The sequence below is a fragment of the Centrocercus urophasianus genome, unplaced genomic scaffold (genome assembly GCF_019232065.1).
Source record: "Centrocercus urophasianus isolate 14NV4802_14NV808 unplaced genomic scaffold, USGS_Curo_1.0 seq_40, whole genome shotgun sequence".
Lineage (NCBI taxonomy): Eukaryota > Metazoa > Chordata > Aves > Galliformes > Phasianidae > Centrocercus > Centrocercus urophasianus.
In genome coordinates this window covers 2,830,537-2,854,848 of record NW_024884978.1, presented here as the reverse complement: position 1 = coordinate 2,854,848, position 24,312 = coordinate 2,830,537, and the positions used below count along the sequence as shown (strand labels likewise).

Below are 24,312 nucleotides of genomic sequence, written 5' to 3'. Positions count from 1 at the left end.
TGCAACCTGCTGGTTGTGCTGCCTTCTTGCAGGGAGGTCTGAAGGGAAGACAAACACTTACAGGGTTCTCTTTGCAGTCTTCACTCAGCATCTCTGGGGCAATCCACCCTTCTGTTCCCGGCACCCCCGACCGTCTGCTAAAGCTGTGTCTGCCCACTGCCAGCTTCTTGCACAGGCCAAAGTCTGAGATCATCGCTTTGACTTTCCCGTGGGCATTAGGCATCGAGATGAGGATGTTATGGGGCTTCAGGTCCCTGTGCACTGTAACAGACACCTGCTGATGCACTCCAGGCAATCCCAACAGAATTTGTAAATTTGCACTGTACGTTTTTCACAAGGCTGACCCACTGCTTATTTCATCAAACTACTGTCAATGGCACATTTTTTAATTCCATCACAAGTCACTGTTCTGCAGACACACTTTGCATGTCTTCTCTCCAAAAAACATGCAGTGCTCTGAACAAATGGTAATGGCTACCCTAAATGCAGCAGAATTTTGAAGGCAGAACATAAGAAGCAGTCTAGTGCTAGGACAGACCGTATTGTGTGCTGCTAGCACTAGGGGAAGCCAATCACTTCACAGGTCAGCACCAGACCAGTTCCTTCTTCATAGTTAAGAAAATGTATCAGTCTGTATCCCGTACTGAAAATAAAGTCATTCTTACCAATACTGAGGGAGTGCAGGTAAGCGAGACCAGATGTCGTCTGTTGCAGGAGGGTAATAGGTTGTAAGCCATGGTGACTGAAGGCCTTTTGTTCAACATACTGTACATGACAACAGAAAAATGGAAGATAGAACCATAAAATCACTTAATAAGTTTCTGCATAGATAATATGCAAAAAAAAAAAAAAAAAACCAAACAGGAAACTGTGGGCAGCCTAATGCTAGCTGGGGATATGCACTAGCCTTTCTGTCTGAAGGTGATGAGCTGTATAAAGTCATTCAGAGTTAGAATTCTGCACAGCACTGTTTTTCCAGGAGCAAGTTTTGAGGGTCCAGATGGTAGGAGAGGGATGCCTAAAACAGAGTGATTTCCAGGAGTATCAAAGGACAACAACTTCTTCCCTTAGGTCAGTACAGGGTTGGAGGATACTCCTGGAGTTCTAAGAATATTCCTGTTTTAGGAACGTTTAACTTTCACAGATGGCAAGAATAACTGGGACATCTGCTGCAGAAGCTAAGGGAAACTGAAGGCCTTCCAGCGAGAAGACTCAAAATCGTTTAGGTTTGCAGGAGACTCAGCACCTCCTGCAAGGTGGCGGCGCACAGCTCGATAGCGATGTACTGGAACTGCCGGTCCTTCTCCGTGCAGAAGTAGCGGATCACATTCGGGTGCTCATCCGACTCTCGCAGCAGCTGCACTTCGCGGTCTGCAAAGCTGAAGCACTCGGGAAGAATTCTTTTCACTGCAACATCACGGTTATCAAACGTCCCCCTGCAGGCAGGAAAGTCACCTCAACCAATTATTAGAACAAGGCTAACGTGGACAAGGTACAAAACAAATGACAACACAGGGCATTTCACAAAGGCATACTGAAGTATTTTTCACGCTGGACGCAAATACATTTGGTCATTTAAACATATCTGAGAGGAGTAGTTTTTGCTAGAGCAGAAACACCATGAAAACACACCATGCAAAATACTTTAAAGTATTTTTGTTCACCATAGGTGTTGGGTTTGTTTGCTTTTTAAAAAATAATGCAATAAAAAATTGGTCTGTTAAATACTGAATGCAAGTCATTTACCTGTAAACAATTGTTCCTTCAGCTCCATGCCCCAGTACATCTTTTGGGTTAAATGAAATCTTGCCAACCATCACTCTGTTGGTATCGTCATCTAAACGAAAACAAGAAGCAGAAAGACTGCTTTAGGATGGATCAAGCCAGCCCTGTACTACTGTGCACTGTGCTGGAAGAATGCTGGAAGTAAAAAAACATTAAACTCACAACACAGATGATCAAAAGAAATGAACAGCTGCATTTTGGTACTCGTGCTGAGTAGGCAAATCCTGGTGTGTGATTCAACTCACAGTTTCAAACATACTCAGTACAAAACACCTGACGTAAGTCTGAAAAGGTCTTGGACAACAGATAAAATCTTTCTAGAAAGTTCTGTTGAATTTGCACAGTGATAATTAAAGGAAGTGGATTTAGTAGTTGTTTCCCTGCACAGCCCTCCAGAGGGACTAAAGACTGTGTAGGAAGATGAGGCAGGGGTGGCAGAGCACACTGCAGAACTCATTCCTTGACTATCGTTCATACATAATTTTTATTCATATGAAACGCTTCCAGCTTATAATATATCCTCATGCACAACAAAAATCCCTCCAGTGACAACTCTGAACGGGATGTTTTTCTAAAGCAAGTATTTCTGCTCCAAGTCAGTCGTGGACACCTGCCTGATGTTTTGCCACAGGCAGACTAAATGAGGATGATGGTCTTTTTCAGCTGTTTTATATATGAAGCACAGACATTCACAATCAAACGCACTAGATTTACGTTACCTCCCTCTTCTTGCTCTGTAGAAAGGCAGCTCCCAACATCAGATGTGGAGATGTTGGAATATGCAGAATGGTTTGATGCTTTGGGCGACATATTTGGTGTGCTGGTAGCAGAGCTGTCTGTCTGTCCATAGGAGGTGTCCAAGAAATCTTCTGGTGGCAGATCACTGGGAGCACGGAAGGGCAGCTTCTGTTGTTGCAAGAGCTGTATCTTCTCTTCCAGCTGATGCTGCCTTTGCTGTTGCTGATGTACACTCTGAAAGAGGATCTCAGTTCATAAGTGGGAGACTGAAATTCCTTACTTAAAAGGAATGCTTCAGCTATTAGAGTAGATACATCCAAGAGACAGGGGAAAACTTTGTTATAACACTGCCAGCAAAGTAAGCTGGAGAAATAAAGGGGCTTTTCCTCATGTTCTCATCTTCATTCTCAGCTTTCACAGCAAAGCTACGCAATCACAACAGATTGGTTAATGTGGCAAAAGCTGACTTAGGCTAACTAGGTGTCTTTTAACACCTTTATCCTGCTGCAAGTGCAAGTCAGAAAACATGACAGAGGTTCAAGTGAGCAAATGGGGAGTAAAGCCTCTGATGTTAAGACAATATCTGTGAAAAAGAGTTAACAGATGCAAAAAAACAGAATTTGTAGAATGAAAAAAAATAATCTCCAGCATTGGCACATATGGCAGTGGAAAGACTGTTCTGTCAGATATTTAGCCTTTGCAACCCCCAGCACATCTGGGAGTTAAAGTGAGGAGGGGAAAAAAAAAAGAATTACAGTATTTCCTAACTCCTGTATCTCTTCTTGGGGTTAGCTCTCAAATGCCACTGCTCCTCCCAAAGCAGAAAACCCCATCAAGACAAGTCAGCATTACCATTGGATAGGCGATGATAAATGCCACCCAGCCCACGAGTAGGAAAGTGCTGAGAATGATCGTGGCCATGTCTTTCAACATAGAGTCCACAGGAGCTTCTGGCCGAGCAACAGGCTGAGCAGCTTTCTCCTCAATATCCTTTGGAACAGCAGGAGGCACTTCTGGTGCAGAACCTTCAACGATGTCAATAACCTACGAGGCAGAGAATGGTCTTTTAGTTCAGTGTCTTCATGGGTACTGGGACACTGACATGCTTTTTTGCTAAGCCCCTCCACGGCTTCTATTCCTCTACATTCTTTAATCATAAAGTAAGATGATTATCCTCATCACAGACCTTCTCAATAGTGACTTTATCAGAGTCAGCTGGAATCACATTTTCAGGCCTCCTAGGTAAGTTGCTTGGGAATTTCTCCAGGATCTTTGTAGGGGCAGATAAGGGAGTTTCATGGTGCCCTTAAAATAAAACACACGTGTTCAAATGTTGATGAAGACCGTAGATGGAAGATGATATACAAAACACTTGAGAAAATAAAAGTACAAGATGAGCTTAAAACTTATTTTTTCCTCTGCTCTGCCTCTGCAGTCACAGGCACAGGAATGCAGTCACTAAGAGGTCTCTACTCAAACACTGACTGTGCATTTAGTTCACGAGCTTCTCTGTGACCATAACAGGAATACACATTACAATGCCTCGTAGCTGGCTCCTTCCCAAGTTAGCTTTGCTTCGTGATTTGGCCTTGGAGCAAAGATCACATTTGAGATTTAAAATGGTTCCAAGGATGACACTGCAGAAAAAGGGAAGAAGAACTGATCCTGCGCTCAACTGCAACTGCTCTTCACACTCCTTTGGCTCGTGTTAGCCAAGTACGAAGAGGAAGAATCTACTGAGCTAACATCTGCAATTAGACAGAGGAAGATTCCTCATAACGTATAGAGCAAGAAAGGGAAAAGATGGAGGGCACAAATCATTCACTGCAGAGCATAGTGGAGAAATGAGAGCTGTTCAACAAGAGCTGCTTCACATACTCTGAGAAGTGGACAGCATCACAGAAAGAAAAGGCAGCAGGTAAAGCAGCTGGAAGTTGCATTCCTGTCCCTGTCATAGAGGTCAGTTATGACATTTACAGATTATAATCATGTATCACTTCAAGAACTCTGCTTTTTTTTTTTGAAGCAAAATTTTTAAGTGTCCTGGAAAGTCAACTCTGAAATTTTGGAACCTGGGCCACACAAAATAGGCTGACACTTCGTTATTCTGATCGTCAATGTCTTACAGTTGTGAAATGGGGGACAGACAACACTCTGATGGCTACAATGAGAATTAAAGTAATGCTGTGCACAAGAGAACAGAAACGTGAAGGAACCAGAATGCAGCACTTACAGCAATGGGGACAATAAACTGCCTTATACCCCTCTCTGGATGAGGGGCAAAATAAGCAATAAACAACTTTCTGATCACTCCTCGTTCACTTTACTGAATGAAGCAGATCAGATGCCTTGTAAAAAACAACAACCAGACGTCTACTTAAAAACATCAACGCATATTCTAAGGGGCACAAAGCGCCAATTGTTACTAGAACTCAGTACTTGTCTCAGTTTAGGCAGTCATGACTGAAGTACAGCAGTTGAGAACAGCTCTAAGGTTTGGAGTAGGACAGCCACCAGCAGATGGCAGTGGATCCTGCCTGAAAGGCAGACGCAGGCTAAGGGACCTCACCTATTAACAGCAAGTCGTTCCAATAGCTGAGTTTGTTCTTTCCTTTCAGTCTGCCTGAGAACTTTAAATCCGTACTGGGAGTGATGACACATTCGCCATTGTCTTCAATTGTGACTCCTTCTGTTTTTGGACCCTCTAATAAGGGTATGGCACTGCCACGGGGCTAGAAAGAGAGATTATCATTACAATTCATAACGCAGTGAATCTCCAGAATATTTCAGCAGGCAAACAAATTAAAGAATGGAGGGTCAGAATTGGTGGGAAAGCAAAAACTGGCCACAAAGTCACCGTGAGCAAACACTGCCCCTTACGCCCTCAGCAAATGCTTCAGCAGCCTTGGACATTAGACCTTCTAAGCTACACGTTGCCTAGGAGATGAGATTATTCTCTTTTTAGAAAAGTGAAACAGGAGCCTTATCTGCTGTTTGGACAGCCATTGTGAGCAGCTTCCTATCAAGAGGGAGTAATTCTGATGAAGAAAAAAATCAACAACTTTAACAGTAACCACGATGCACCAATACTACACAGCAGCCCCTGTTTCACTCCTGCCCGACTCCTGGCACACGACCTAATGACTGCAGTCACATCTCTGCAGCATCTGAACTTATTTTGGAAAGACAGCCATGCATTCTAACACCTATTACCATTGTTTCATTAAATATTCAATTTGCCATGTATTTACCGATTCAAATTTGCAATTTAAAACCTAATTTCTGCAAACATACAACCATCAGTATTATTTTTTATTTTAATAAGGAGCCCTTTTCAATACTGGAACAAACTTCATCAGTTCACATGATCTTCCATTACAGGACAGAATGGTTCTTGCAGAACCATTTTATGTAGGAACGTGCATCATGCTTTAATGGAAGCAATCTCAGAATTCCAGATGCATTCAAAATATCTTTGTTTTAGACATATGGAGGCTATTTCTCATTTAAAATGAGAAAAATGCACTTTAAAATACTTCTGTACATTTTGTTGTAATTATGCTCTAGTGTCTTTCTACTCAAAGCACTGAATTTCAACTTTAATTAGTTTTTTTACATCCTAGAGCAATACTAATTCTGCAAAGGCAATTTCCAGCAGGTGCCATTCATCTCTGGCAGCTCTCAACTTACCACAACTGTTACTCCTTCGTGCACCATCGATGGCGATGCATACAAACTCGTGGAGTATTTCCCTACATAAAGAGTTGGTCTGGAAAGAAAGTAGTATGTAAAAATGAAATAGACAGATGGATGTTGTACCATGTCAGCTAAAGCCTAATTCACAACCAATGCATCCGTTTCCAAAATCATCAATATTTACTTCTTGAAAACCCCGGATTCATAGACAGAAGTGCTGTGATCAACCCATTTTACTTATGAAAGTTGTCATAATTATTCATTTCTTATTTGTTATAATTACTGAAATCGATATTTGCCAAATGCTCAGCATCTAAACAAAAGGCTCCACATCCAAAAATATTAAGTCAACATTAAACATCTGATAAAAATAAGGAACACATTCACTAAGTAGATGATTTTTTGTGTGTCTCTGCCTTTAGACAGTAAAAGATCAAATATGAAAGACAATCACTGCTGGAGAGCGAGGGCTGCTGTCAAAACCTGACTGATAGATAATGAGAACAACAGGAATACTCATGCTCACGTTAATTTGCTCTTGGTCTCTGTTTCCTTTGGAAAAGGATATTTCCACTTGGTAATGTGTCCGACCTCCCCAGACATGAATGTCAAGTATCGCAGAGTTTCTATCCCCACATTTGTGTGCATAACTTTCCGCAATCCTTCACGTTGCCAGATGTAAAAAGCTACCACAGGAGAAGCGTAATTCTGAATCCACAGCACGTCCCCAGACTCACTGTCTACAGTCACCACCAGTCCATCTCCATTAGACACAAAGTGGGACATTTCTACAATATACAAATGTATAGGAGATTATCTGGATTGCTGCTTACATGCAATTTCAGTAACACATATTAACAAGCCTCGCATAACTGTGGAGTTCACTGCATCTTGGAAATGAAAAGCTGTCAAACGTACACTGATAAAAGCTTGGTTCAGTCAGCCAGCAGGAAAAGCACGTTTAGCTCTCCTCAGCATGTACAACAGCGAGTCTCGTAGACCTCACCGCTAAACCTGCAGATTAACTAACACACAGATCATGTCTTCAGCATATGCCGAAAGGGGAGCCTTCATGGGTGAGAAGCGACTGAGAAGTCTCTCACTGAATGACTGAAAGCTCTGCCATCCTTTGTTCGGTGTCAGGATTCTGAAGACAGCCCTGCAGAGCTGCTCTGTGACTGAGAGCAAACAGGCAGTCCTTGCAGACTCCAATTTGATTAACCTCAATGTAAACTCGACTGTGGAAGACAAACTAACTGTAAGTGTCCCACACTCTGGGCAAAAACAACAGAGTTGTTCAGTGGCTGTGCATTGCAGTTCAGGTTTGCTTCCTCTCCTGCCATTTCCCACTGCATTTTAAGAGTCAAAGGTTGCGTTGACCTGAAACTAACAGGCTTGAGACATTAAGCCAAAGGCTAAAAACCGATAGGTATGAATTCCAAAATTTAGTCAACTTATTCATTATGGAAAAAAAAATAGGTTTGCCTGTATACATTGCCTGTGGCCAATATCTGAAAAAGAAAAGACTGCAATTAAATTCTTACTATATTTTACGTCTTCATCAGGCATAGTAGCTGCATAATCAAAATAGGTGGCATTCCATCTCAGCTCCTTCTTCTTGGTGTCATACATTGTGATTGTGTACTCTGTTAAAAAAATACACAGTCTGTGAAGCAAAAAAGCCTCTGGAGCACAGCAGCCATCACTGCAAATGCAAGACACAGCTCAGAACACCACACGCTGCTCACTGTGTTCTGCATTTCATTTTCCCCACACTCCTAATAAAGAACCATAAAGCCACATGGCTGAAGACAACACCTGATCCATGCACACACTCATGTCAGTCTAAAATCATAAATGATAGTATCATCTAAAATTGTAATTTACAGACTTTATTTCAAGATGTAAACTTCAAAACATGATCACAAGTCATTTGTTATCATTCTAGTCTTCAAAAATTGCAACAAAAACAAGGAAAAATTCTAAGCTGCAGAAAAGAGCAGCATCTGACCTGTTCTCCCAAGATACAGCAGGGATGTTGATGGACAAAGACTTTCTGCAAACGAAGAAGTCAAGGTTTGCTGTTTCTCCCCAGTCATGAGGTCAATCACATACCAAATATCCTGCTTCTTGCCTGAAATCACAATTTAAGTGTTACTCTTCAGTTGGAAAATTGCACTTCTGTTAAGTTTTTCATTCTTTTTTCTTTAGGAGGCTCATGAGCTCAGCATGAATGAGCCTTTAAATAAAACGGTGTCTTTCAGTCAGGCTTCAGTTCAGCTTTTAGAGCTGATGGCCAATTCCAAACACTGACATCAACAACTGAATCCAGTATTCAGAAAGGTAAGTACAACTGGCCATGTAATTCCTAAGATAATTCTCAGTGCAAAAAACCCTCTGAGCTGGCAGAGGACGCTGAGGTGCTATGGTGGAAGGACAGCAGATGAAAGAAATGATGAGGGACCACACGTTCCAAATTGATCAAGGACTGTAATCCTATTAAGACACAAGAACAACAACAACAAGTAGTTCTTCAACTTTAACACAGACTTGTCTAGCTTAGAAGCTCAGATGGACATTCTTCACCCTTTTAATGGAGCAACATAAAGTGGAGAGCCAGAAGCAGGCACTGGATCTTCAAATTAAAAAGCAACACTAAGTTCATCCTGATCCTCCACACATCTACTGCTGTCATACACAAACTGTCCTTCCTCCTCCCTTCCTCAACCCAAATCCACCTGCAGTTAGAATGACACAGGCCAAGTCAGACACAAAATTGTTATTATATACAAGTGACCTGACTGTATCTTGGGTAGTGGAATGTGTCCAACCCTGTTGCAGTAAGATTCCTAATGCAATCACTGTACTATAAACAATAACATTTGTAAACATAAGACTCTAAGCAGAAATCCCTTTTTGTTGTGAGAGCACCTATAGAAGCGAGAAAAACAAACAAAGAAACCCAACCATATCGGCTGCTCACTGCTCAGAACAGCTGTTCTCTCCCTCAGGAAAAGTTGTTTCTTCAATTTTTGCAATTTAATTTATATCAAATCAATTTTCTGTCATCAGAAACATTTGTGAAAAACTACAATTTATACCCAGAGTCAAACATTCCCATGTAGTCTGCCTGGGACTTCATGGTTGCTGAACATGTTACAATCTTAACAAAGCTTTAACTTGAGCTCACCCATGTAAAGGATCCCATCTGAACTGCGGCAGGGAGATGCCTGCACTAACTCTGGGATGGTAAATGGAAGTTTCTGGGGAAGAGAAAAACAATAAAAGTTTCTTTACATTGCTGTGATAAGTCTTTGCTCTTGTTCATAGAAAAGAGCAGCCAGAAAACTTCGGAAATCTCAAATGACAGTTTTTAATTATTTGCTTGTATTATTGCAGTGATATCCCAAAAGTTCAGGTCAAGGCCCTCCTCTGAAAACTCACAACAGCCAGAGGCCTGGCTCAGCGACTTACAGCAGGAGAAGTGCATGAAGAGACCACCTGCAGCAGAGGGATTTGGAGGCAAAGACTCTTTTTAAGGCCTACCATCAGCACTCAGCAGCTGTCTAGCTTTCAGCACACTGCCTAATTGCCTCACATGTAAGGGGTGTGAGATGTTTCTCTTACAGTAACAACTGTAAAGGCTAGATAACTTCATACAGGTGAAACTGTCATCAGGGTGAGGCAGTAATTTCTGACCAGAGAGTTCCTGAGACACTGCCAAGGCTGCACTGCAGGGAGAAGATGGGTGAAGATTCTTATTGTTAACAGACTTTTATAAGGATGGGGCTACAAGAGTAATGGACAAGCTACACTAATAACAAAGATCAGTTCTTTTTTACTCGTGAAACTTGTAACAACAGTGATTCCAAATAGAAGTTTGATTACTTCAGTTCAAGAAGGGAGATTAACAGAACAAAGGAAACTTTGTTAAGATGCTTCCTGGATTCACCCAGGAAAAGAATCAGGGCTCATTCTGCAAGTTATGATTTGGCTGTACTATGGGGAACAAGAGTGGCGAGTAAATACTAAAGTATTTAAGAGTATTTAAATTCTTAGAGGAAATTGTATCAGCTGCCAGAGAAAGGAAAACTCTGGAAAGCCAAACATTTTATGAGTTTCATCACAAGATTTAAAAATAAAAGCCCAGCCCAAGGTTTGCTAACATCTGTGGGTCACACAGATTGGTGAGTGTCTGAAAGGGTCAGCATTTTTGACTGCTTACTAAAACTAAGACATCTTCTACAGGTGTCAGCAAAGAACATACATTAATCCTATCTGCTGGATGGTTCTAGAAAATTAAGTATTAAGGTGAAAGAGTTGTACCCAGTTTGTATCACTTTGGGCACACCTTTCCCATCTGGCTGTAAAGAGATGGCCTGTTACTTGGATAACACCACCGACATGTAAATTGTCACCATCATTACGTTAGCCAGTTTCAATAAAACAGGACAAGTGGACAAAACAAACATGTCTGCTGTTGGTATTTTCAAGTGACAGTGATTTCCTGACGGTCACAAGGTGGGAACGTTCCATTGTCAGAAAGCATGGCACTGCTCAGCAAAAGCAACAGCAAAAGAACGTGAGAGTACGATCAGTCCAAAAACTCGCACATATGACAGACGTTTGGCTTTGCTGTGATCCAGGTTTTCCAAAAGACTGAACTCCACTGAACAATAAAAAGCAGCGCTGCTGAGGAAGCAGAAAGTTCCTTCAGAGACTGATGTTTGTGTGAGTCTGACTGGCACTGGTCTGAGAACTGTGAGAGAATCTCCAAAGGACACACTTACAGTCAGGCCTTCATTATTCTTGCCACCAAGCGTATACAAACTGCCATCGTTTGGGTCTGGAAGAAATGCTGGCCTAGGATTTAAGCAGCAATTAAAAATGATTAAAAAAAGAAGTACTGTGCTTCTCAGAGAACAGGAAAGCAACTGTGGTCAGTGCCAGCTTTCCAGAGAAGTTCATCTAGCTCCTTCTAACACTGTATGTTTTGACTTCATATTACCTAATCAAACAAAACCAGGGAGCATAAAGGATAAGGAACAGCTGTCAGAACTCAGTAACTTTAAGAGGGAAATGAAAGTCCTCACCCAAATAGCAACCCCCCCCCAGCCCTCCCCCCCAAAAAAAAACAACAAAAAAAAAACCAACCCAAAAGAGCAAACTCAAAAACAAAACCACACACACATAAAAAGGATTTTACCACACACTACAGAGACATAAAGACATAAAATCAAATTTTCTAGCGCAACGTGACGGCTGTGCTGGAGGAATGAGCGAAGCAGCACTGCGAGGGTTTCATCTCAAGATTCTGGTAGCAGCTGTGGTTTGGGTTTCCAGTGCTTCACTATTTTTAGTCTTTTATTTGGAGAGATTAAGTGCAAAACCCAGAGATCACTCGCTGTCTGTCTCTATCACTTTCAAAGCTGCTCAGTAAGACTCTGGCAGTGATCACACGTAATTGCTAAACCTGATCAAAGACTTGAGAGAGAACAATCTACAGACAGGAGGTTTCATCTTAGTGTTACGAGAACTGTATGCTGCTAATTACATTCTTTCAGCATCAGCTCTTTCAACAACTTAAAGTTCACATGCACAAGGTATGACACCTTCCAAGAACGCACAGGATTTTGTTTCAAAATAAACCTAATCTCAACATGCCACAAGCAATAAATGACAGAAAAGAAACAGACTTACTCTTCCACATGTATTGGCACCTGCAGGACAGGATCTGTATAAACAGAAGAAAGAAAAGTCGTAATACTGGCTATTTGGTTCCTTCAACTCTGCTGCTTTTCGAATGGCTGATGCACTGAGTTTGCAAGGAGCACCCCAGCAGCCTCAGTGAGGTTGTAACCTGGTTGTAACCACATTTGTAAAATGGGAAAGTGCCCAGCATCTGAGAAGTGCTTATAGCTTCTGAAGTTCTTTGCTTACTTTTATCCACACCACTCCCCAGCTACCGATGGAAGGAAACGCAGATGAGACAGCAGTTCTCTGCCGTACTTTGAGCTTTCTTATTTCACTCCTGGCTGGAGCACAGTCTGTTAGAACTGCTTGCATAAATACTCACAAGAGCTCTTGCTGTCAGCAATGTGTGATTTCTGGGCACTGGCTGCCCAGGAGGCAGCTCACCATAATTTGCAGCAACTGCTGTCATTACACAGCCTTCAGCAACCTATCTTACTTAAACACAAGCTACAGTTAGCAGACAGGCTGTGCATGCTGTGCAGTCCCTCCCCACATCCCAACCAATGCCCTCTGGTGCTGGAGGACACACACCTCAGCAGTGCATGTGGACTTTGGGCCATTTCCCCAATCCTACAGTGGGCCCCAAAAGAGGCAGAAGAAACAGCCTGCTCACATCAGCTGTACCCAAGCCTCATGCATAGGGCAGCAAAAAGCTGAAACAATCCAGCTGGTACCATCACCAATCCCAGGCCCTGATATCTATTCACACAACCTATCTTGAACAGTTTTTCTTTCAATAATGAATTATTACTGCTACCACTGTTTACTGATGTAAGATGGGAATGATATGCAAGTGTACAGCTCCAAATCATATCAAGAAATCCACTTAATTTATTGAAAACAGAAGCAAACATCAAAAGTCCTTACAAACAACTACCAACATTCAGACAGAGAAGCTGAGGGGTTTATCATCCTGTATCTACCCTACAGATCACACTACTCCACTGATCTACATCATGCAATTCATTACTAGCCCTTGCAGGAAAAAACTGTTTTCAGGGTATGCTGGAGGATCCAAACTTACAGCTGATCATATGCCAATTATTTCTCTGTGTTTGCTTCAAGCATTCCACAAGCTTTAGGATATCTAATGCAATGCAAATGGTGACTTGCATCATCTCTCCTCTAATAAAGAAATGCAAGAAAGAAAAAGCATTAGATGACCATTACATAAAGGGGCTCAGCTCTGGAGATGAGCCCAGTCCAAGTACCCAAAGCAAGCACCCATGAGTCCAGCTGAAATGAGCTGAAGTGAGAAAGACACGTTAACGACCACAGGGTAGGGGTTTCGTAACCATAAGTGCTTCATGGGAAGTTAAATCCTCTGCTTCCTGAAAGAAACAGCACCATACATCAGCAGAAAACGGCACCTGCCTCAGTTAGGGTAACATCTAATGCCAGTGCTGCAGATGCTGCAAAAGGTAAAAAGCCAAATAAACTTTGCAAGTCTCTCGATGAACTGATTACACAGAGAATGTCTCACTTGGAAAAAGTAACCCACTGCCTGTGGTGAGGATGACAACAGTCATCACCAACTGTGCCTCTGCAACTTGGTCTATCGCCAGCGATCACCCACGATAACAAAGCTGCACAACTTGTTTCTGAAGTGATAACTGGCTACGTGTGCACTCTGCAAGTACAGAAATGCAGACTGCTGTATACACTGCCCTCCAGTCAGCCTAGGCGAAGCAAAAGAAGATGGCTTATTGTCAGTCACAACAATTTCACCAACAAATGCGTTCTACGTGATCATAAGAGAAATCCACAGATGTCTTTTCAGCTTCTGCAGCGAGCTTTCCCAAAACACTCCTGTGTATCAGAATACATGAAATAAAGGCTTCCAAGCTGCTCAATGAGTGCCCATATGGAAGCATCATGCTCACTTCAGTCCTTACATTTTTCTTCTCTAGTATCATGTTTTCACTATCAAGAATGGGGCTTCATCAGAAGTGGAATAAAACTGAAATCTTCCTTTTTGTTTACTCAGTAACTGAAACTGGATGTAGTAGCAATGATAAAGTGTAGACCTAACAGATTAAGCCACTGCTACGAAGCAGCAGAACAATTCTGCAGTATTTACTGGCACAGGACTCAGAACACTGATGACTCTTGTGGCTCCCTGCAACATTTAAGTGCTGTATATGAACTGCTGGAAAGCATTTTGTATCCAGGCACGCAGTCCTGATTTACTTCCACTGAAGGGATAATTTGCAATGAATGAGCACAGATGGAGGAAGTTTTTCTTCTGAAGTTACCGAAATTTTCACTACTGGCACTTTCCACCTGGAAAGGCTCACTGGAAAGACACCTCCCTACAGCCCCAGCTATAGGGGTGATGTACATTTTCTCACTTTCTTCACACTTACATTATTTTGAAGTCGGGGTGGGGTCCTACAGAGACACTGAGGAGTTCATGTCTGTCCTCGTGTTCACCTTCACGTGGTCTGGGACTTATTCCACTTTTATTTCAAAGTTTGTTTTGAAATAAGATTTCACTCAGAGATAAAAGAAACTTGTGAATTTACTTTTTGTCAGGTCCTGCAATAGCTTTCATCCACCTGAATACCAACTGGTGAAAAGCCACAGTGAATCATCTTTGAACTGAGCTCATCTTCTGCTCCACACTGAGTCAAATGGAAGACACTCTTGCAGAACTCAGAGGCCTTCTTTTCTCTTCAGCAGCTCAGCAATCGAGAGTTAACATGCTGAGACTGGAATCACATACCCTGCTTTCCAAATCTCCCTCAACGACTGCACCCTGTAATTATGTAACTCATTCTAATTGCCCCGATCTGTTCCAATACCAACAAACGATAACAGCCACTCAACAAGGTGGCAAGTATTCAACATGAGAACAAAAACTTCACAGAGAAAATGTGATACAACTGATTAAATCCATCTGCCCCTCCCTACAGTTTCACTCCCTGTACAAAAGGAAAACCAAATTTCTTACAATATCCTACATAAATCATTTGGCACAACTTGCCCCAAAGCTTTCTGTTTCCCAACAAAAAGTCATCAAAACCAAAATGAAGTATGGAACCATGAGGTAGCAAGCAAGACACCATCCTGCACATGTTCCAGTGCTCAACGAAAGACTGACATTTCTATAGATACTTCCACGGTTTTCCAATTGTTTTTTCCTGCAGACTCCACTAAGGCTGAGCACGTGAACCACTCCGGCATTGACATCCTACCAACACACCCCAGGTTTGGCATTCAGACCTGGTAGTGCACACATGTGTAAACAAACACATGCATTTGTGAAATTACTGCCACGCAGTACTCAGCAAATTCATTTAGCAGATTAGCACCCCCCAAGCACAGGAAGTTCAAGGGCACGCAAAGAATAACAGCACTGTTAAGATGGCTGGTACCTTTTTCTGTGTCATTATGAAACTATAAAGTCACTATTCGCTAAGAATTGAAAGGCTTCGATTTTAAATTGTTAGACTGAAAAAAACAGACTCCAAAAAAAGCAAAAGGACTGGTTCTAAATTGTAAAGATTTATTCTAGAGCTCTAAGACTGCGTTCAAAAGCAAAGCAGTTACTGGAAACTTGGTGTAATTTATGTCAGAGACGTTTTGGCAATTACTGGGCTCAGCTATACTCCACTGAACTGAACATTCTGACCTGGGCAGGTAGATGCCCCTATAAAATCGTGGTTGCATTATGACCAGAAATTATTCGTGCCTATATTACTCGCTTGCAATTCTAACCATATTTTGCATACATACATGGAAAAAAGCCATAGATACAATTTTTGAAACCGCAACACGAAACAACGGCCCTTTGACTTTGTTCCATATTTCACAAACGTGATCCAGTCAAAATCTGCCCCTCACCCAGGTCAAGAACAAGCCTTTTTTGATGCGCAAGACAGAGCAGCACATCTTCATCGCTGTGATGTGCCTTAGATAGAACATGCAAAACCAATAACTGAAAAAGGAGAAGTGGAAGATTCTGAAACAGCAAGCGAGTAAACTCCTGCCCACTGGAATGAGCCAGAGGAAACGATTTCCTGACCTGAGGCCCTTCCATAGCATTTGGGCTAACGGGCCAATTTAAAATCGTGTCATCTCTGCTTGCTGTTGCAATTACAGAAAATGAGGTTAGAGATAGTAACCCACCATCCTCTGAAATGTGATAGAAAGAGAACCGTCCTACAATCGTTCTGACAGTCACTATTAGTCAGCAGTCACGCACAAAGTATTTCTTCCCAGCTGGGAATAAGCACTTCTAATAGAGAGGACCTACAGATCTCAGAGCAGTCCTTTAAAATTTACATATTGGATATCATCAATAGATAAAGGTTTTATATCTCTGTCTTACTGTGACCAGTCCACTGTTGTCAGTAAGTTGTAATTGAGGCATCACCAATCAAAACCTTTTAAATCAACTTTCGTTGCCCACAGATTTTCCTGATTGCTAAAGATAACTGCAGTTCATAATAAGGTTTCTGCAGGCTCTAAATCTAGACCCAAATCTGTATGTACTTTATGCTCTTCCTTGAACCAGTTCCTAGAGAAAAACCTTTTAAGAAGCAGGTAACTGAAGAGTTCAGTTTGTGATTGACAGAAGAACAGAGAAATATTTGGTCTGAAAGTACAGTTTGAAATATTACATACTGAATATCATAGTTCAATATTCTGCTCATTAATTCTGGAGTTAACGAAGTACAGAAGTACAAAGAGTAGCACAGGATGATTTTTAAGAAGACACAAAAGAAAAGTACACACTTAAGATTACATTCTTCAAACTCCCACTGATGCCAGAATTGTAAATGAAATCTGACATGAAGAAGGAGCAGATTCTCCAGCTCCATTCCACAGCTCAGGGGATGAGTTGGTTACGCAGCCACCAACGCCCTGACAGCTGACAGACTGCAAGGCCCACAGAAGCCAACAGGAAATGAAGGCATTCATACCCGTACCCTCAGCAAACAAGTCCACAACCCACCTATGTATCACTGCAAGGAATACAGCTGTATTTCTGAACTACTGACTGAATCCATTTTTGCCTGCATTATGGGGAGCACAAGCATTCTGACCGCCCTTCTTGGCAGCACTACACAAAGGCAGGAAACCCAAACACATTATCGTGCTGATAACCAGCGGTTCATTTGCTCTGCATACCTATGATAAGTTCCAGCCTTACATTAAAACTAACCATACACGGCAAGATCGCCGTGTTTGTTTAAGCACTGTCTGATAAAGAGCACCACCTTGGTTTTTCTCCCAATCAAAACAAAATGCATACAATTGCCCTTTGTTAAACACCGCTGCTAAGCGCGCTGATAAAAACCTCTTCCTGCAGTGACCTCCACAACTCCTCTGCACACGTGAGATGCACAGCACATGGCTCACCGACAGCCCGGGGACAGCAGCACCTGCAGGAACTCGGCCTGCAGTGTGTGCTGCTTCCCTTCTGTTAATTCCATGCAACAGTGCGCTCCTGCTGCTGGCAAAGAGATGCACAGAGGCTGTGTGCAGGCATTAATGCTGTGTGCAGGCATTAACATGGAATTCTGCACTGTTACAATTCTCCAGGGACATAACACCACAAGCTGGTGCAGGCTGTGATGAAGCACCCTAACATACCTGATGTGGGCAGCGTACAGAACTTAACACAGTGACAGAGAGAACAGGTAGTCCTAGAAAACTAGATTATCCAGTCTTGTCATTGCACTGTATGAACAATAGCCTTGCAACACTTTAAAGAAAAAATTTCCTTGAGCAACACACTTTGATCGAAGCCCTTCTCACTACAAAAGTGCCTTTATTTCTTCCTCAAGAAATCTCCTGCCACTTCCTAAGCCTGTCTGCCAAAAAAAATAAATAAAAAAAAATGCTGCTTACAACACCCTTCTGATTTAGGACAATGCACTGTACATCCAATGCAGAAGTAAGAGCCAGCTAATGCTTCTGTTAAAACCACAACAGCCTATACAGCGACAATAAAGGAGGAGGATAGGTCTAAATTTAAAAGGGGAGACAGCAGGGAGAAAATATAATCACATCCAGCAACAAAGATCCTTTAAGAACGTGCTTACCCCTTTTTACCCCAAGAATAGCTACAAAACCACTTTTTGCTCCTTAGTGAAGTTAACTTTTTGTCTAGCCACATTGTATCTAGATACCAGTGGTCTCAGAACTAAGAATAATCGGTTTGTATTGCATGCATCCAGTATGCACAATTCATTTCACACCATTTCAGTTCACCTACTAAATTGACACGAGGTTTCATCAGGTCAGAACTATGCAATCACTGCGATTCCTTTCCACCTGACCTGCTTTCTCATTCATTTCCAGACACGAAGAGAAAGTTCTGCTATCATTTCTACTAAATGTAATCAGATTCCCACTAAAACAAGTTCTTATTAAACACTGAATTTGTCACAGACAAAAGGAGCTCTCTACAAAATAACTGAAATTACAAAATCGCCTCCAGTCTCTGAGCAATGTTAAATTCCTGTACCCGAGTGCAGCTCTTTTATGTAAAACCCTGTGCTGTTTCTAGTCAAAAGGATGCCATGTGTGTACCCCATCCACTGCATGCTGGAGATTTCAGGGATAAAAATCAAGCTTCCTCTGCCGACAGTCCCACGAGATGACATCTGCTCTCTTCTATGCATTCTTACACGGCACTCACTCTCACTCTCACATAACGTGATTCCTACTTAGCCAGTGACAGCACTACAACTGAAGTGTTCTGGGGAAAAAAACAACAAAACCATGCACAAGAAAACCACAAATGTGGAAAAAGACCTGCAAGTCAAAATACAAAGCTCAGCACGACTTCAGAAACACCAGCTTCATTCAGAGTCTGGAGAAAGAGCAAAAGCCAAAAAAAAAAAAAAAAAGGAAAGAAAAAACAAACAAACAAACAGTATTTACCAGGCTCTACAACAGTTTGAATTGTCAATTCTAGCACTGAAAAGAGAGAGCACCAGGACATCTCCTCACCTTCTTTTAAAGTCCACTTGATCGCTCCCGTCCGCTTGCTGACAGCATGCAAACTTCCATCAAGAGTTGAAACAAACAAGAGTGTTTCAGGCACAGTTACTGAGCTGGTATTCTAGAAAAGAAAAACCCATACACTGAATGTCACTGCTTACTACAGTTTTTTACTACTGCCTTGTCAGACAGTAAATTCTGTAGAACATCATCTTTATTTTCATCACACAAACTGGACAATCTGTCCTTCTGAATTCAGGCATTTTTTTCTGCGACCGCCACAGCACTGCTAACTGCACTCAGCTCCCCCAGACAAACGTGCAGTGAGTAACCTATCCCCAACTCCATATTCAATACGATATCAAAGCCTTCTTGCACTAGGCTGTGGAGAAAACACAGATAGGGACAACTTAGGAAACAAACAGAAAGCAAAGCCCATGTGAGAAGAGACCCAGGGTAAGGAACTCCAAAGCAGCACAGAGAATGCAAGTGTGAAGTAACAACCATGCCACTAAAAAACTAACAGAACATATTTTTGCCAAGATTTAGTCCCCAGAAGATAAGAGAAACGTGGCTGGGTAAAAGGTGGGATAGGAAACAAGACTACTCTGCAGAGCTGGCAGCAGCCGAGGGACGAGCTGGAGCTGCATGACCAGCTCTGAGCAAGGACTGAGCACTTAGGACTGAAGCATAAAGGTAGGAGGAGTAAGGTCTCTTCAGCGTGTTACTGCATCTCAGGTCTCCAATTAATGCATTTCTGCCCCAAACAGCATTAAGCAAATCCACATCTACGATCACATCTGTAGGCCCTAGAAAGTAATTCATGCTACAGGACTCAAGCCTTAACCTGGCATTCTGATCACTTTGCCACTGGGGAAATGCCTCTCCATTCTTCACACTCAGGCACAGTGCTGTCAGGTGCCTGCTGTTATTTCTACAGCACAAGCAGCTGTTGAGCCTGGACATCGCATGCGATTTTATTACAAGGACATCATCCCAACACTCAGACTCAGAACTATGAAGCTGCTGCAGGATCAGTGAGGATAACTCCAAGGTGTTTCAGTACACAGAGCAGGAAAAAAACCCACATTAATCGCATGCTTGCTTTTCCTGCCTAAAGATGATCTTACACACCCTAAGGCCGACCCATTCCCATTTACTGAGTCCCAGGTTACTGCTCAAATAAGCAGTAATTTGTGCACTGCATCTGCACTGCTCGTCTGTGTGCCACCTGCCACCACTAGAAAGTTTCACTGTTAAATATAACTCTTAACCCACCGTAGCTCATGAAATGAAAGTGTATGCATTTTTCATAACCAGCAATGTCTTAAATGACTTAAATTTTTGAAAATAATTACTAGTCATGCTAGAATTATTGCAAAGAAAATGCAAATTAAGATTCCTGGATATTAGAGTAACAGCCTCTTTGGAAAACTGCAGCTAAAGCATCAGACTGAGGGAAAGCACAGAACGAGAAGAATCACTCACAAACATTACACACAATTCTTCCCAGCCACAACGAAAAGGCTGGAGTGGAAACTGGGCACACAGGGCAGAAAGAAAGAAGGCACAAACGCTGAATGCCTTCCCAGAAACATTCACATTCATTCCTGATCATCCTGGATTCAAGCAATTAATGAAGAGCAGAATTTCCCACACGTGCTGATAACAGCATCATGATGAACATCAGAAGGAATGGACTGTATTCAAAATTAATTGGAAATCAGCCTTTGTGCAGTAACATTCTGGACTTGTGTATTAATTTGCAGCTGAAGATCACAACATATTTTACTAAAAACAATCCCAAACAATCCTAGTTAGCAGTGACTGATGACAGACAAGGAATTCCTTCATCCTATCCCTAAGAATGTTGAAAAGCTGGCTCACTTTTAAACTCACACACAGTTTAGATACGATGTAACACGTTTAATTTCTTCCGTTGGAAAGCAAGAAATGGAACAACAGCCACAGTTGTGCAAAGCTGCCTGCTTACAAAATAGGAACTGAACAAGAACATGAACCAAAGCCACTGAATGAATATTCCAGCTCTGCTTTAACGACCTGCACAAATTGGCCCATCAGGTTAATTACAGCTAATTAACCATCATCCACAGCAGCCAGATGTTGTCCAATGCCAATCAGAAGGCAGCTGGTTAAAATGCTCCCTACATATCTGCATGAGTGCAAGGAAGAAATCACAACAAAATGCAAAATTTGGGAGAAAAAATGCATGCAGCTTTTTACTCAGGCCACTGACAAAGCACACTGCACCTCCCTCATTCCAAACAAATGCCTGTTTTCACTGCAGAGGTACTTGCAAAGCACGTACTCTCTGCACAAGTCTCTTTATCTTACAGAATCAATATATTCTCAGCATTTTCACTTCCTTTCTCCTATTGAGAACAGAATACAAGTCTGCATCCTCTTCACAAATAAACGCATCTGTAGAACAGAGATCCTAATGAGTGCAGTTAGGCACCAAATCTAGTGCATCCGCAGGTATGGCATGCTACTGGCTGCAGCTCCACAGTCCTAATACTCAACATGGGAGCATCTGAATTGCTGTTTGTGCTGGAACCAAGGTTATAAAGACGATGGAACTAAATGTGAGCTCTGAAACTCCCATCAAAACATCAGTAATCAATACTATTGTCCAGGTGACCAATGTTTGGAAAGGCTGCTGGTTCTGGGGATTGAGGGCAATGCACTGGACGTGCAGAGTGCATTCTGCAGGCACAGGAATCCCCTCCAGCACATCAACACGCTGAACGATGCAGCCAAGCACAGCCAGCTCTCCCTTTCAGTTTCAGCAGAAAGCAAGATGAACACCTGAGTGCTGCCCACATAACAGAGCCACACAGCAACCTTCCAGGTAGGACTGAGATCTGAAATCACGCTTTTTTTGGTCTTTTCAGTGCAATATTGCTGATCTGTTCTGTCAAATATCTCCAGTAGCACCTGAGAAAGACTTAGGGAACCAGCACAATAGAATGGAAACAAGGCTTTATTCACACAAGTGGCATAAAACAAAACTCAAAAATGAACAGGCAATTACCTGTATTTCACTTGGGAATGAAAGCAGGCTTTTCTTTTATCAGACTGCAGTACCAAGGTTGCAAATACGGAATGGATTTTATTTTTAGAATAAACTTTGCAATTGATTGATTAATGGATTAATTGAAGTCTGGACTTAGCACTATTACGAAAAACAACAAAAACGTGTATGTAAAAAGCCAAACCAACTGCCATTTTTATGTGAACCATTTCAAACCAAAACCAAAAACCCATAATAATCTCAGTCCTGGGACAGAGTCTTTACAAATACCCGTGTGCAGACATTGTGACGTGGTGCTCCCTGCAGATGGGGTCTGACTTGGGATGCAGTGCAAATCCTTGAGAGCAATGACTTTACATTGCTGTTTTACACCGAGGAGATGCAACTCAATGCAAGAAGAACCTGGCAGGCTGTGAGTTTGCTGAGTAAAAACAGCTCAACTTCCTGGGCACAGAACACAAAGCAGAAACAAAACCTCTTTTAATTCTTCTGTTATTTAGTGTGAAACCGTATCGAGGAGCCTCTCTGGCATTCAGTGAGTTCCAGAGCTCTGACATTCCGCAGCATAGGAAGTTCCGCACAAATGTGCGCAAGAACTTCTTTACAGTGAGGTGACGGAGCACTGGAACAGGCTGCCCAGGGAGGTGGTGGAGTCTCCTTCTCTGGAGATGTTCAAGACCTGCCTGGATGCCGACCTGTGCGACCTGCTGTAGGGAACCTGCTTTGGCAGGGGGTTGGACTCCATGAGCTCTGGAGGTCCCTTCCAACCCCTACAATTCTGTGATTCTGTGATTCCGTAGTCATAAGAATCTTCCACCACAGCAGTGACATCAGGAGAAGGACTTGCAGGATTTTCAGACTATCTGCAGACTGCTTTCCAATGATTTTTTAAAATAAATTAATTCAGAACACATTTCTAATAACAGTTAAGCGCTCACTGAGTTAAACTTTGACAAATGTTCCAAAGCACTGTTTGCTAAGAGTCTGTAAGAGCCTGAAGCACGGGACTGACGAGGGCATTTATCTACAGATACCAGCTCACTGACTACAGCAAGGATCTTCCCCTCTCTCCAAGCCTACCACATCTTCAGATAAAATGGTGCTTTAGAAATCAAAGTAACAAAATGACTCCAAACAAGTCGGAATGACCCAAGAGTGAAACGAAGGACAGCAAAAGCTGCAGAACAAGTTTGGCTGTGTTTGTAGGCCTGTGGTACAGTTCAGTGTCAGAGATGGTATCTGAACTCAACAGCACTTCACATGTTTTCAAGGCTTACCACAGCAGTGCCCTAATTTGTTTTATTGTGCCAGAAGAAAACAGATCCCCACAGGAGTCATTTCTTCCATTAATTTATCTTCTTAAAAACAGCCCTTCTGAAATGCAGGTTACTGAGTTTGCACAACCTCCCCTGAAGCCTGTGGGTAAGAGCAGACAGAAAAGCAGGCTGCTGGGCTCCTGGAGGGGATCGCTGTGTAACCCAGAAATACGTCTGCTCCGGGGCTGGTAGCACAGGAGGCTGCTTCTCACGCACAAACACAGAACAGAAAAACACTCTGCATCGACAGTGGATGTGATGCTCGATTTCTAACTCTGAGAACTGACACTGATTTCACAGAAACACTTTGGTGCTTGCCAGTAAACAAAGCAGGGTGCTGTTACCAGGTAGTGTTGTTCTTCTCCGAGTCTCAAAGGAGTACATACACACCACGTGTAATTTGTCTGGTCTGATGGAAGATCAAGGATGAATTACTTGCTACCCACCATTTCAATTCTACTAACTTCCTCATTAATGCCTGGCCTACCAAACAAAAGAGCTGAGATGCATGCACTCTCTCAAGAAAAAAATGCCTACATTCCTCAATACATAATTAGTCTAATATATATCAGTCAGTGCATTTGCATTTTACTAAAAAAATTACTAAGGAACAGCTTCAGCATGAACAGCACCAGATGCTCTCCTCTCCAAGACGAGGTCCAGACCAGCTGTGCTGCTGGAAGCACAGCAGACAAACCAGCACGGAGGCACAGTAAATCCCTTATAAAGCTCAGCACGGCACACGCAATGGCCATATTCATCAGGGACAGCCCAAGATCCATCGGCCCTGGACAGCCACCCTGTGACAGCACTGCCAGCCTACGGGCTGCAGCTCAGCAGGCATAACAAACCACACCAGGGAGAAACCATCCCCTTCAGTGAACTGTCGGGGGAAGCTCTCCAGTAAAAGTAATAGTTAATGTATGAAAGAAAGCTGCCAACAAAGAAACTACAAGAGGAAATGCAGAACTACGGGATGTCCTTCGCAACTGCCCTCTGACTTGACGGAAC

General features: G+C 42.4%; 1 protein-coding gene across 3 annotated transcripts in view; it reads right to left on the bottom strand.

The window, feature by feature from the left end:
• Positions 1-24,312, bottom strand: part of ERN1 (endoplasmic reticulum to nucleus signaling 1) — a 29,439-nt gene that overhangs the window by 2,248 nt on the left and 2,879 nt on the right. For 2 of the 3 annotated variants that reach the window (XM_042832838.1, XM_042832839.1), the window contains exons 2-17: positions 18,940-19,051; positions 11,920-11,953; positions 11,010-11,082; positions 9,410-9,482; positions 8,231-8,353; positions 7,764-7,865; positions 6,746-7,007; positions 6,214-6,292; positions 5,093-5,255; positions 3,710-3,828; positions 3,376-3,567; positions 2,505-2,757; positions 1,747-1,837; positions 1,247-1,436; positions 666-765; positions 62-261 (exon numbers count right to left, since the gene is read on the bottom strand). In XM_042832838.1, coding sequence (XP_042688772.1) covers positions 62-261; positions 666-765; positions 1,247-1,436; positions 1,747-1,837; positions 2,505-2,757; positions 3,376-3,567; positions 3,710-3,828; positions 5,093-5,255; positions 6,214-6,292; positions 6,746-7,007; positions 7,764-7,865; positions 8,231-8,353; positions 9,410-9,482; positions 11,010-11,082; positions 11,920-11,953; positions 18,940-19,051 — 2,166 coding nt within the window. Of the gene's footprint in view, positions 1-61; positions 262-665; positions 766-1,246; positions 1,437-1,746; positions 1,838-2,504; positions 2,758-3,375; positions 3,568-3,709; positions 3,829-5,092; positions 5,256-6,213; positions 6,293-6,745; positions 7,008-7,763; positions 7,866-8,230; positions 8,354-9,409; positions 9,483-11,009; positions 11,083-11,919; positions 11,954-18,939; positions 19,052-24,312 lie in introns of those variants that run through there. The other variant, XM_042832840.1, reaches the window with a different exon arrangement.